Raw genomic sequence first — 12,500 nt, 5'->3', positions numbered from 1 at the left:
TATACACAGTTTGAAGAAAACAGCTTGACAATGCAGTGTGTATCACACGAAACATTTTATCAACGATTAGATGACTTAAAGAAAAAGCAGAAGCGAAATACATCACAACTAACCATGTTTATCGAAGATCAATTTTACAATGAAGCAATGGAATACTTGAAAATTCAAAGTGAAAAATCAAGTAGAGATTAAAACTAACGACATTGAAAAGAAAGAAATGGACATACCACCAAGGAAAATTGGGCTAAACTTCAGAATAACCCACCACTTATTTGCATTTCATTGAATAAGAATAGGCTCTATTGTATTAAGTCTTGTTCGTCAAAAGATGCCGCATAGGGGAAACAATAGTGGTTAGCTGTGGCGGGGTATTCTGAAGTTGCTCCGAAAACTGCAACACCTGACAGAAAAACTGTTATCCCAAAGAGTAAACTCTACGACACTCTTAGTCTTAGCACACCAAACAACCACACATAGAGGACGTCAAATCACAAGTAAATGGGAGAATGACAACTATTCAGAAGTAAGCGTTCGACTTGTTAAGTTGTTTGTAAGTTTATGTCCATTGTACGAACAGCAGAAGACTATCACCAGCAAACAAGAAAGCAAGCACAAAAACAACCAAAATTTAAGATTTCGGACATGGTGGCAATAAAAATAAACAAAGTAGACAAGATCAACCCTTTTCACCCCAATATGCTCTTGGGTCAAATCATCGAAATTGAAGAGAGTGGATATGTAAGAATTGTGACAGAGTATGGCAAAGTTAACACTCTGATCACACCCTCATGATTCTATCCTTGTATTGCCACTAATGTGAAACTAGATTTCTCTACCAAAACATCTTTTACAGCAGCATGCAAAAAAGCAAGTGGGCTATAGATGAAAAACTGCTGATTGGTGCTAAGTTTCCCCCGAAACTACTCATTGAGATATCTTGAGATGGAAAACAAAACAAATTGCTACAAGACACTAATCTCAAAATACTATTTTATTAATTTAATGACAAATAGCAAAATTAAATTGTAAGATTTCTGCACTTTTTTTCACTGTTATAGTCTGCAAACTGAATTGTACACACAACATGATAAAACTAATCCAAACCAAGTTCAGCAGAGCTGGTACACTCAGCAATCCTTAGCCCTTGTCACCACATACACTAAATGAACACGGTTTAAAATAAATTCTTAATGTTTATGTTTAGTACATCATGACTGTAAATAAAAGCTAACCATTCTAGAACAAGTGTTTAGGCTTAAATTGTGTAAATTAGTGCTTAAAACCACTCATGTTATTCTTGGTCAAACCAGACTGTTAAGTATTTCCAACAAGTCTTGCTATTTCTGTCCTGCTCTGAATGCTCAGCAAACCTTATTTCAGTAACCTCTTGAACTAAGTAAATGAATGGCAAACAGCTGTTACATCAATGAAGTGTGTTCTTTGTGTTCAACAAACATTAAACCATTTTCACTGTTTTTGCACCAGTACAATTAAAATTGTACCAGTTCAATATATTCTGTACCAGTTCAAAAACAAATTGTACCAAAGTGCAAATTGAACTACAACATTTACACTAAGATCTGCAAAGGGTTGGGGCACAGATACAGTTAAGCAGTACCATTCTGCAGATCTACCGTACAAACTAAAATTGCCAGTAACATTTATGTTAGGAATTAAGAGATTCTTCCTTCAGTAAAAAAACCCAGCAGGTTTAAAGTGGCCATTACTACATTTACAAACATATATGTACATGTACAATGTATTAATAAAGGGGACATAGACTAAAAAAAGGGGCAAAGAGGGGACAATTTTTGACTGCTGAAGCAAATTGCCAAAGATAAGATTGGTACAGACCTTGTTCATTGAGATGACCACAGAGTTGAGCTTTCGCATTGGCAAACACTTCTTGCAATTTAACAGCATCTTTGTGCTCTTGCAAATCTGACTGGTAAAACTTAATGGCATTTTCTAACAGCAAGCACATGTCATGGCTGAATGTCTCAACATCCTCATATTCATCTGTTTTCAGGCGTTGCTGATTAAAGCATAAATCAAAATAAGAATAAGAACCTGAAACTAATGTTAAAACAATAATACAATCCATAAAACCCCCTTGCCATAATTGAAATAATATTCTGGAGAAAACCAGTTAAATGTCATTGTCAAGGATTTATAGCTCTGGTGCACAGAGCCATACAAATCGTTTTCAATAAGCAGTGATCAAAGAATAATTATTGAAAGAAAAGAAGATTCACTGCCACCTTCCTGTTACTGGTGACATTACATTGTAAATTCAGTATGTACAATGAAAAAGTCTGATTATACAGTCAAATAAGGTTAACAAACAATTAGTATCACAATGCAGTTTTTGATGGGAATCTCAATCCCAAGAGCAGATCAGCATCAGACTAAATATGTATTGCAAAATAATATACATAAAATCAAAGGGAAAACTCAGTTGAACAATAATACTGTAGTGAACCTCTGTCTACATGTAGATTTAAGCAGCTTTCCACGAAAATTATAAATCATACTTAAAGATGGCAATAGTGCAAGGAAGAGATCAAGCCATTGATTCCAACATCACTTTTTTACTGTTTATTGCTTGTACCATATTTAAATTATGTTTTTTTTTTCTTTCAGTACAAAATATTTACCTGAATTTTTAACAAATCAATCGGCGAAGAAATAACTTCATAATATTCTGGGCTGTTTCTGAAAAAGAAATTAATGTGCGTTTAACATTAACATTATTTTTGAAATAGATAATTATGCTTGTTAGTTTTTGCGAAGTAAAAGAAACAATATTTATTAGTCAAACTGCATCTATAGACTAGTTAAGCAATAGAGGACTACTGTGTTTACATAGCCTCATCTAAACACAACTGGGAGTTGGGAGAATTGGAGACAGTTACACAAATCCGAGACGCAGTGGAGGGTTTTTAGTTGTGTATTGTATCCTCAGGTGTCTATAGCAAATCCTATATTTTCATCCAATGGATTGGGGAAAAAGGGCAAAATATGAAACTCGTCCATCAGAAGGAACCCCCAAATTCATTGTTACATGTACTTCTGTATAACATGAATTAAAAGACAGATCTCACAAAGAGTTTGACAGCAAAAAGCTGAACTGAAGAGTCTATTGTTGCAACTAAACAATGCTTCACAGTGCCTTCCTCCCCGAGCAACTTAGTCCCCTTCGATTCATAAAGAATAATATTTCCACTACGCTTCTCAAAGGATTCAGAATCTTTATCGAGCAAAACCACTGGGTAACAGATGCAGACTAACATACCACAGAAATGTACAAGGTTACATGTATAATGTGGCTTGATTTTTTCTATTACTGGTATTTGGAAGTTAAAGGTCCAAATCACTTCCAGTATGAACACAAAAACAAAGATCAAACCTCCTTTTTGGGGCACGAATGAAAGATTCACAAAGAATCCTGCCATCGTCATCCCTGTAGTTTCTAATGGTTTCGTACAACTCTGCACAAATGTCCGCCTAGCAAAAGAATATCATATAAAAGTCAAACTTATCATTACTTGTAACAGTGGATACATTATTAAATGGACATGCTAGTTACATTGTAGCATCAAAAAAAGGACAAAAATATAGTTACAATAAATTTTGCATTAACCAATTGACCCCTTGGAATTTTAGTCTGTCTCAGTCCAGACGATTTTATACGTCAACTGGAGGCATCCTAGTGTGTTTGAGGTGTCAACAGATTAATGACAGTTACATGTACATGTAGGTGCGTTGCTTATGCTGTGATTCAAAATTGTCCTTGGATTGAACGTTTTCAAACTAGTGCTATATTGATTTTTCTTTTGTTTCAGATTATGATACATACGTGTATTATGATAAGGAATATTAGGCAAAGAAAAATCACAATAATGCAAACTGGTCTGAAAAATTTTAAGCCAAGAAAAAATTTGAACCATAACATTTTACACTTTCTGTTTCTTGAGTGGTATGCCTTTGGGCAGGTCCTGTCCACAGTTACACAAAAGTATTTCAAAGAATATAAAAAGGGTGGCTCATTGCCAAATCAAGTGACTTACATGTAATAAAGAAAACATCTTGCTTGTTGGGGAACTATTCAGTGTATGTGGTAAGCTGTGTGATGTTAAAAGTTAAACGAATAAGCTACATGTACAGGGCATCACCCTGCCTCAACCGCCCAACATAACACATGTGCATTTAAGCACAGGGGAGTTTCCCAATGGGCAACCAAGGATTTATCAGGCTACCCAAATTCAAGGGTTTGGTTGTCCAGCTTGGACCTGGATGTATTTTTTATTTCAAGCACTGATGTACCATTAACTTGCTTTAATTTAACTATAAACAAAACACTAACTGGGTCAGTATTTGGAGATGTAGATCGCTTTCTTCGTTTCCTTTCAAGTCCATCTCTTCCTTCAGTTGTATTGTCCTGAGACCTTGTGCCACCACTGGATGAACTTTCAACACCAATATGTTTGCGCTTTGTTATTGATTTTTGCATCTGGATTGGTGTAAACTGTTGTCCCTTCAGATGACTGTAAGCTTTATACTTTTGAGAAACAAAAGAAGGTATTATTAAATATTCAATCTCTGATATTGCGTTTCTAGAGTTCAGATTTTCTGTCAGCTTATATAAAGCCAAGTATTCCCAAGCTGATAACATTGGTGGCAAGAAGCTACAGTAAATGTCCAAAATATTAATTAAGGGGTGACACTTAAAGACAACTTGACTACAGATTTCAATTATAGATTTGAAGCATTTTCGTCGGCTCGCTAGACACAGGCTATCAGTTCATATACATGCTGTACCTCAAATGGTCAAGGAACACGTCAGCAATGAAGTGAGGGGAAAAATTTTTTTGCAGCTCTGAGAAAAAATGGCAGACAAAAGCAGTTTTGGACTGGAATTGACCAAGCCAGAAATTGATGATTTAGTTGACAACACATGGAAAAGTAGTTGATCCTGTACTTTTTAATAAAACACTTCTTCTACTTGGGCTTGCTGGATATAAAATACATGTAATTATAACCAACTCGGCGCTATGTGCCTCGTTGATCATCTATCACTTCATATCCATGCAGCGCACCCTCGTAAAATAATAATTGCTGAATGGTCATTTTCATTTCCATCTACATCTACATCTACATTACATGTTCCAGCACTCATACACCATATAAGCCTTTTTAGAGACATCACTGCCAAGCCAGCCACTTCTGCTGGAGAGAAAAGGACAACAACAACACTGGGGACTCCATCCCCTACTCTTTTTCGAATAGTGTGTGGGTTCTTTAATGTCCCACAGGGAACTTAATTATGAACCTATAAGATATTATTTTGTGAAACAGGGTCTAAGGTTTATAGTCCTTCTCCGAGAAGACTTGAACCCGTGACGTCCCGCATGACAGCTCAATGCTCAACCAACTGATCGACCAGTGCGCTGTGGCTCAGTTGGCTGTCATTTTCTTCTAAGGGTCGTCGACCTTTTGGCCATGCAACTCCATAAAGTTTCTGTAGAATCCTGTCAATTTTTTTACCTGAGGTGCAACTTCAGAATACCCTACCACCATGGTTTCCTCAAAGCGGCATCATTAAATTTTGAAGAACAAGACATAATTATGCACCTGTCACTGTAAACCCCCACCCCAGGGAAACATGCGGCATTAGCCACAAAGCAAAACAAAACAAGGATAATGCCCTACATACAGGGGACAAAAAACTCCTCGTCTAAACCTGCAATATTACTTTCAGAAGTGTGATTGACATTTTAATACAATGTATTTTTGAATACTTCAACGTTTGGTCAACACATTTTCACATGGAACAAATGCCAAATTCTCTAGCTTCATTCAGGACACATCACCATAAAGGGAGACAAAGCAGTCCATTATGTCTTCAACTTTTCCGGCAGGAAATGCACACTACAAAATTAATGACTTAAAGACTGTACAGATTTCATCAATTTCATTGAAGAGATGAAGATAGGAAAACGAACTTTCTTTGTATCGATGGACGTCACAAGTCCATATACAAACATACCACAGGAAAAGGGAATCACTACAGGATGCAAAGCATACAAAAACTTTCACAAAAATAATCGTCCAATACCACAAACTAGATCAAAGAAATGCTAAGACTCATACTCTAAGAGAATTCTTTCCAGTTCAAGGGAAAGAACTATCTACTAATTCACGGTACCACCATACATTGACGATGTTTCTTCATTGTGGGATGTGAGCAAACCGGATATAGACAAGTTCATCACACAAGCAAACTCACACCACCCAACCATCAAATTTACAGCTGATATCTCAAACACTGAAGCCACATTTCTAGACACTGTTTTATACAATGGCAAACGCTTTCAAAATCAATCCATCCTGGATATAAAAACACACTTCAAGCCGACTGAAACCTTTCAGTACGCTCAATTTTCCTCCAACCACCCACCAGGTGTCAAAAAAGGATTCGTGAAGGGTGAAGCCCTTAAGACTTCTACGCACTAATTCTTCAAGAAAAACTTTTGAAGAGAACATTGCTCTTTCTTGCTTTCTTGCTCGGACAAGGTAACGGACTAAAATGTACTAATCCCCCACCCCATAGGGAAAAGCAAAGGCCAAAATGTACATACCAGTCCCCCACCTCTCTGGGAAGTAAGTAAGTAATGTCGCGATTGATTGATAGGACAAACATACGTGTCCCCCACCCTCTCAGGCAAGGGAAAGAGTCAAAGACCCCACAAAGCCTAACCCATGCTCCATGATTACCCGGGGTGGGGGTTAAAAGTGACAGGTGCATTATCTATTCATACAGTATGCAATTAAACAACCACATGTACAAATGAACCAAGAAGATTCAAGGAATTAAAGGTAGTAGTGACAAAATCAAATCGGACAACATCATTCAAACCAGCACCAGCCAAACAACTGACTTCAAAAGTGCAACATCACAAGTCATTTAAGGTTACATTTATGAGAACGGATAAACCAATCAAGTTTACATGTACATGTAGAAACCGTACATGGAGTAACAAGATCAGCTGCTGGCAAATGAAGCAAAAGCTATTTTTTGAAATAATCGCAGAAAAAGGTTTATCCCACGAAGGGAAGGAATCAATAATCTCCAGAGAATATGCAAACTTACATTCAAGAGCAGTGAAGCTACCACACAATCACCTCCACAATTTTTCCAAGCGCTGCACAAAGAGAAGCCGGCAAGAGATCAGCGGAATTAGTAGGTACGTTGTGTATGAAAACATGCTTGCATCTCATTGTCGCTTATATGACGCCTTACATTATGAGCCTTTCGTATGTCCTTGAAGAAAAATGGCAAGTTCGGAGTTCAGACGAAGAAATCGCTCGAGATCTCCTCCAGAAAGAAACAGATCACGCTCCGACCATCGTAGTAGAAATCAACAAGAACAGGCACAAGAAAGGTCCAGGTGAGCCCTTGATTGTCGTAGATAAAATGCTGTAGATAGCAAGAATTTTTTTCAACTTTAAAATAAGGCTGAATTATCGATGCTGCTTCTTCATCTCCTTCTTCTTTTTTCCTCTCTTGGAGCAACTATAGAATACGTTTCCCAAATTTTAAGTCTGTCTCATATTTCCAAATAAGTGATCTATTTCGCGAAAATTCGTTGAGCGAATTTCGGCATTTGATTCCGTAAGTACTATCCGCTGGAATCATGCTTGGTGGGTTTTCGGTTCTGATCTTTTCATGTACCTTGCATTGTTTTGAATAAAAACTTAATGTTGTTTTTCACTGCACTTCCGGTTCTTGATTTTAGGAGGTACCCTTCCTAAAACGCGATAACAGGTAGTTCCTCCATGATCAAAAATAATTTTCCATGCGGGAAAACCAAGGTGCAGTCTTACCACAGAAAGGCTACGAAGGCATACCTCAGCAAAGAACAATAAAATTTATCAAGTTAAGGCCTTGCCAAACGTTCGCAACATTTCAATGCAACATCTTGCAACATGGTTAGGCACAACATGTAACTTTTTTTTGTTGCATACTTTTGGCCACCCTGTTGTGATATGTCGCAAAATATTGGATCAAAATTTGAAAACAGTCAAATTTTTTGTACAACATTTTGGATATTGCATGATTTTGCACTCATTTAGCCATGTTTACGCAACATTGTTGCGCTAGGGCATGCGCATTAGGTCCACTTCTTGCTCAGCAGGGGCCAGGGGCACATGAACATTGACATGTTGTGTTTAAAATGATGAAAATGATGTGTGCATTCAACGCATGTCGCAACATCATGCAACAATGTTGCGTTGAAATGTTGCAAGCGTTTGGCCAGGCCTTTAAATAGGATGTAAAATTATTGAGAGTAATCGTCTTTTGATCACCTTTGTATCGCCACAGACTCTTTGCAAATGTAATGCTATTAAGTGAAATTAGCATCATTTACAGCAATACAGTCAATGATGAGGAACATGAAATAAAACACAGTCACTGAGTCACAAAACCAAACTCATCTTGTTTTAAGCAAACATTTGAAAAATTGATTTGCCCACTATTTTGCTAAAAGAAGTCCAAGGATGTTACCAGAATTACAATGTGGGTCTCTCATGTGTGGTGAGAATTTAGCAGATACAGTCATTTAATTTCCCACAATTAAACCTGTTTCAATAGGTTTTATTCCAGTTGAGCCCATGTGTAAGCGGTGTGAGTGAGCCCACATAAAGGTGCAAAAACAAGGCTTTTGGGTTAAAACAAGAATTTCTTATCAAAGGTCTGTCTGATTTCTTGATTGGTGACCGTTTCCTTCGCCTTTTTTTCGAGTACTGTAATTTGAGGTTTGTCTGCAGTCCTAATTTTATCGTGGAAAGTGTGGAAAGGCACTGTATAGCATATGGATGTGTTTGTAGGCGACGCAGTAGTATTATATTTGTAAGCCAAGTCAACCCACGGTGTCATAAAACAGAGACTGGTATTTCCATACGTACAATTAATTTTATTTCAGGACTTGCTGGAACTTGCTGTAGAAATAAAAAACTTGAACTCTTCGATTCGAAACAACAGTAAATAGAAGTTTATGAACCTGAATTCCGTAAACCATGAGGCTGAGTGTTCTTGTATACTCTTGTACATTCTCATGTGTTCTTATGTGGTTCGAACTAGCTAGAACAAAGAAAACAGAAAGCTATCTTTAATAACATTCTAAACTGTAACCTAAGGCTAATCACACAATGAGGAAAAATCAAAGAAAGAACAAATAAAATGCACTTTAACCATACAATGAAATAATTATTCTACACAAAACTAGAAAATTCTGAACTTACTTTAGTTTCCGAGATGTGAGTGTTTCCTTATATGTACATTTTGATCGTTGAGAGATGATCTCAAGCGTTCCAGTTGATGTTAGAGCTACATGTAGATACATGTATAATTAATTAATTAAGTTACTTTTAAAGGAAAGCAATGAATTATTTGAGTACAATATGCAAGAAACGTAACACCTAATGAATTACAAAATTAGAAATTTGTCACGAAAGCTGATTATTGGGCCTGAAAAACTAACAGTGTTAACCAAAGTAACAACCTGAAATATAACTATCAAGGGCATCTTCCATTCAACAGCTGTGGTGTCTCTTCTTCTGAGAAGATTCTGGATAGGAGCTCATTATTTTTTTTCACATTTTGCGCACTAAATCCCTCAATCTTCTCTATATCTGATCGAATGTTGACCCGAGAGTCTCACTTCTGCGCCCTGAAACAAACACCACTTAAACATGGGCTCAACTGTAATAACAGCTATTATGATAGTAACTGTTTCCTTCAGTACAATTACCAGTACTGTTTGTCATCTGAGGTTTGTTACATGTAGTAACTAAAATACATAGACTTTGAAAATCCCATTCAAACTTTGCCGAATTTGAATTACTGAGGTTTAGCCGATGTATCCTTTCTCATGGAAACTTTGGAGCCTGGCCATATATTTATCTTCAATTGGCAAAAAAACGTCCTGCCTTGTGATTACTGAAGGAGAGTCAATACTTCCAGGAAATACTGTAGATGGGGCAACTTCTTAAATGTACATGTACAGTACGGTAGTGGTGTGACTTCAATAATATTGTCACCCATTAATCTGAATAATTCAAACTGTTTGCACCCAATTGGACAGATATTTAGTTCCACTCTGTACTTCTCTACAGTGCCCCTACTCTTGTAAATGTGCACGATAGCTCTTGATTGAAAAAAATAATTAATCAAGCTATGCAGGAAGGCATTGGGACAACCATGCAGGACCTAGGTTTGGGGCAACTCTATCCAAAAAACATATGTACTGATGGTAATCAATAAACATAAATGCTTGCATAAAGTACAACTGTGTGACTAATCCATTTGCAGTAAGCTGTGCACAAATAGTTTGTCATAGCAGTTGTACTTTATGCAAGCATTTGTATGTACTGAACATGTACTTATAACTACAGTAGCCATTGATTATCTAGTAGTACGGAATAATTTAAATCTTCTAATTCTTTAGCTTCTATTAGATTTGAATTTCTTACTGCATTTTAAATTTTATTTACATAGAATTAATTTTATTGTATTTTATTGTTGTATGTTACATATTTCACTGAAAAGCCCCTTAGGGACGTGGAATAAACGTATGTATGTAACTATGTATGTATGTATGTACTGTTTATAAGAATACCAGAATAATTAATGCCTGCTATTGTTTTTTTACTCACATGGAAAATACTTTTTTCTAATTTGTTCTTCACAGAAAATCTAAGTTGCAGTCTGGAAGAAGGCATACTAGTAGGGAGACTTCAAGAACTGCGGTAAAAAATAACTTTTCAAAGGGATTGTTGTCATTTTTAGAATATTCTTATACATGAAACTACTGCAAAAAAGAATAGAATAATTACAACAAGAGGAATTATGAAATGGCAGGTAAAAAATGCAGGGCACAGGGCACAGGTCACAGGTCATTGTTTTACTTATAAAGAAAGTATCCTAAACATTCATAAAAGCTAGCCTTAGGCCTAAAAACTTTTCTTTAGGCCTAATTAGACCTAAAATTAGCTTTTATGAAGGTTTAGGATACTTTTCTTTAGGCCTAATTAGGCGTAAGGTTAGCTTTTATGAATGTTTAGGATACTTTCTGTATAGGTTAAATAATGACCTGTGACCTGTGACCTGCGTGTTGTACCTACCGTTATGAAAATTAAGTGTTCCCTGCTGTCTCTGCTTGTCTAATTCATACCTACATGTACAGGCTACTGTATGTCTTCTCTTGTGGATAATGCTTAAAAAAGATGGACAATACAAACATGTTTGCTCATGAGCTCAAAATTAGGAAGCAAGTTAGTACATCAAAGGGGCTATTATATTTAGAAACATTAAGGACGGTGTCTACTAATTCAAAGGTACATGTATTTTTGCGCGGCTTACAGAATATGCGGGAAAAGCAGATCTTAACAAGTGTTATTGAAATCCAAAAAGAAAATTGGGGGTAACCATGCATTTTTCAAAGGTAATTAATCAACAGTATTTGTACAAAGTTTTAAAATACAAAGCAATCTATGGCGTTCTTTTCCAAATTGAAGCTTAATTATTTCTGAAAAATGCATGGTTACCCCTGTTTTCTTTTGGGATACCAAGAGAACTTGCTAAGTTGTGCTTTCTCCGCATAGTTTTGAACCGCGCAAAAATATCCATGCACCACCCATAAGAACGACCTGGGAAGACACCGCTGACGACTGCATAGCCTGGCGCCTTGCTGTGAGGCAAGGGGTCCTCACTGCCAAGGTGGCACGAAACAACGCCCTCGCCCAGACGAGAGCATCTAGGAAACAACATGAACTACTACCCCAAGAGCCATCTTCCTTTGTTTGTGCCACATGCTCGGGGCACTGCCACTCGTGTATTGGCCTATCCAGTCATTCGTGGAAGTGTGGTCCATGGGGCTCTGCTACACCATCGTCTGATTAGACGGATGGATATTGATGACGACCCATAGGAAAACCAAGTATCTCGAGATGCGCAGAATGTATGCATGTGCATAACAATAGTAGGCACTGTCCTTAAATAATATTATACACCCTACAATAATAATGATAATTTGTAATAATAATAATATACTCAGCAAAATATCTCGTTTCTCATTGGTCAATGACAAATGCATTAATAGGTTAATAGAGTGCAAAGGAGCTTATAGAGTGCAATACGGAAGTTGCTATGGAAGCAAAGCGATGGAGTGTATTTTGTTTAGTATATAATAAAGTAAGAAATCATGTGAACTTGCCCGTTCATGATTTATGGATGAGCAAAGATTGCAGAACTTTCAAAAATGCTAAAAGACCAATGCATCGAACTACAAATCAGTGCAAAATTCCTAAATGTATTTGTACGTCCAAGATTGTGCTACACCGCATATGTGCATGCAAATTCCAGAAGGCATCCTCGACCGACTCGACTCAGTCGTGATGCAGATGTTGCGGAGAAAGATAGCGAAAGGTGCGTGTAT

The 12,500-nt window shown here is 36.9% G+C and overlaps 2 protein-coding genes across 3 annotated transcripts in view; one reads left to right on the top strand and one right to left on the bottom strand.

Annotated features, from left to right (window-relative positions):
* LOC138010337 (protein polybromo-1-like) overlaps positions 1–7,227 on the bottom strand; it is a 69,618-nt gene extending 62,391 nt beyond the window's left edge. Inside the window, exons 1-5 of the mRNA XM_068857254.1 lie at positions 7,154–7,227; positions 4,367–4,561; positions 3,410–3,507; positions 2,658–2,715; positions 1,855–2,035 (exon numbers count right to left, since the gene is read on the bottom strand). Coding sequence (XP_068713355.1) covers positions 1,855–2,035; positions 2,658–2,715; positions 3,410–3,507; positions 4,367–4,513 — 484 coding nt within the window. The 5' untranslated portion in view covers positions 4,514–4,561; positions 7,154–7,227. The remainder of the gene's footprint in view (positions 1–1,854; positions 2,036–2,657; positions 2,716–3,409; positions 3,508–4,366; positions 4,562–7,153) is intronic.
* Positions 7,228–7,304: 77 nt separating this feature from the next.
* The window catches only part of LOC138010615 (smad nuclear-interacting protein 1-like), a 27,382-nt gene continuing 22,186 nt past the window's right edge, over positions 7,305–12,500 (top strand). For both annotated transcript variants that reach the window (XM_068857590.1, XM_068857589.1), the window contains exons 1-2: positions 7,305–7,451; positions 10,755–10,812. In XM_068857590.1, coding sequence (XP_068713691.1) covers positions 7,336–7,451; positions 10,755–10,812 — 174 coding nt within the window. In that variant the 5' untranslated portion in view covers positions 7,305–7,335. The remainder of the gene's footprint in view (positions 7,452–10,754; positions 10,813–12,500) is intronic.

Source organism: Montipora foliosa, chromosome 7 (assembly GCF_036669935.1).
Source record: "Montipora foliosa isolate CH-2021 chromosome 7, ASM3666993v2, whole genome shotgun sequence".
Classification (NCBI taxonomy): Eukaryota; Metazoa; Cnidaria; class Anthozoa; order Scleractinia; family Acroporidae; genus Montipora; species Montipora foliosa.
Note: the sequence above shows the minus strand (reverse complement) of the source record. Positions and strands in the feature narration are given on the sequence as shown.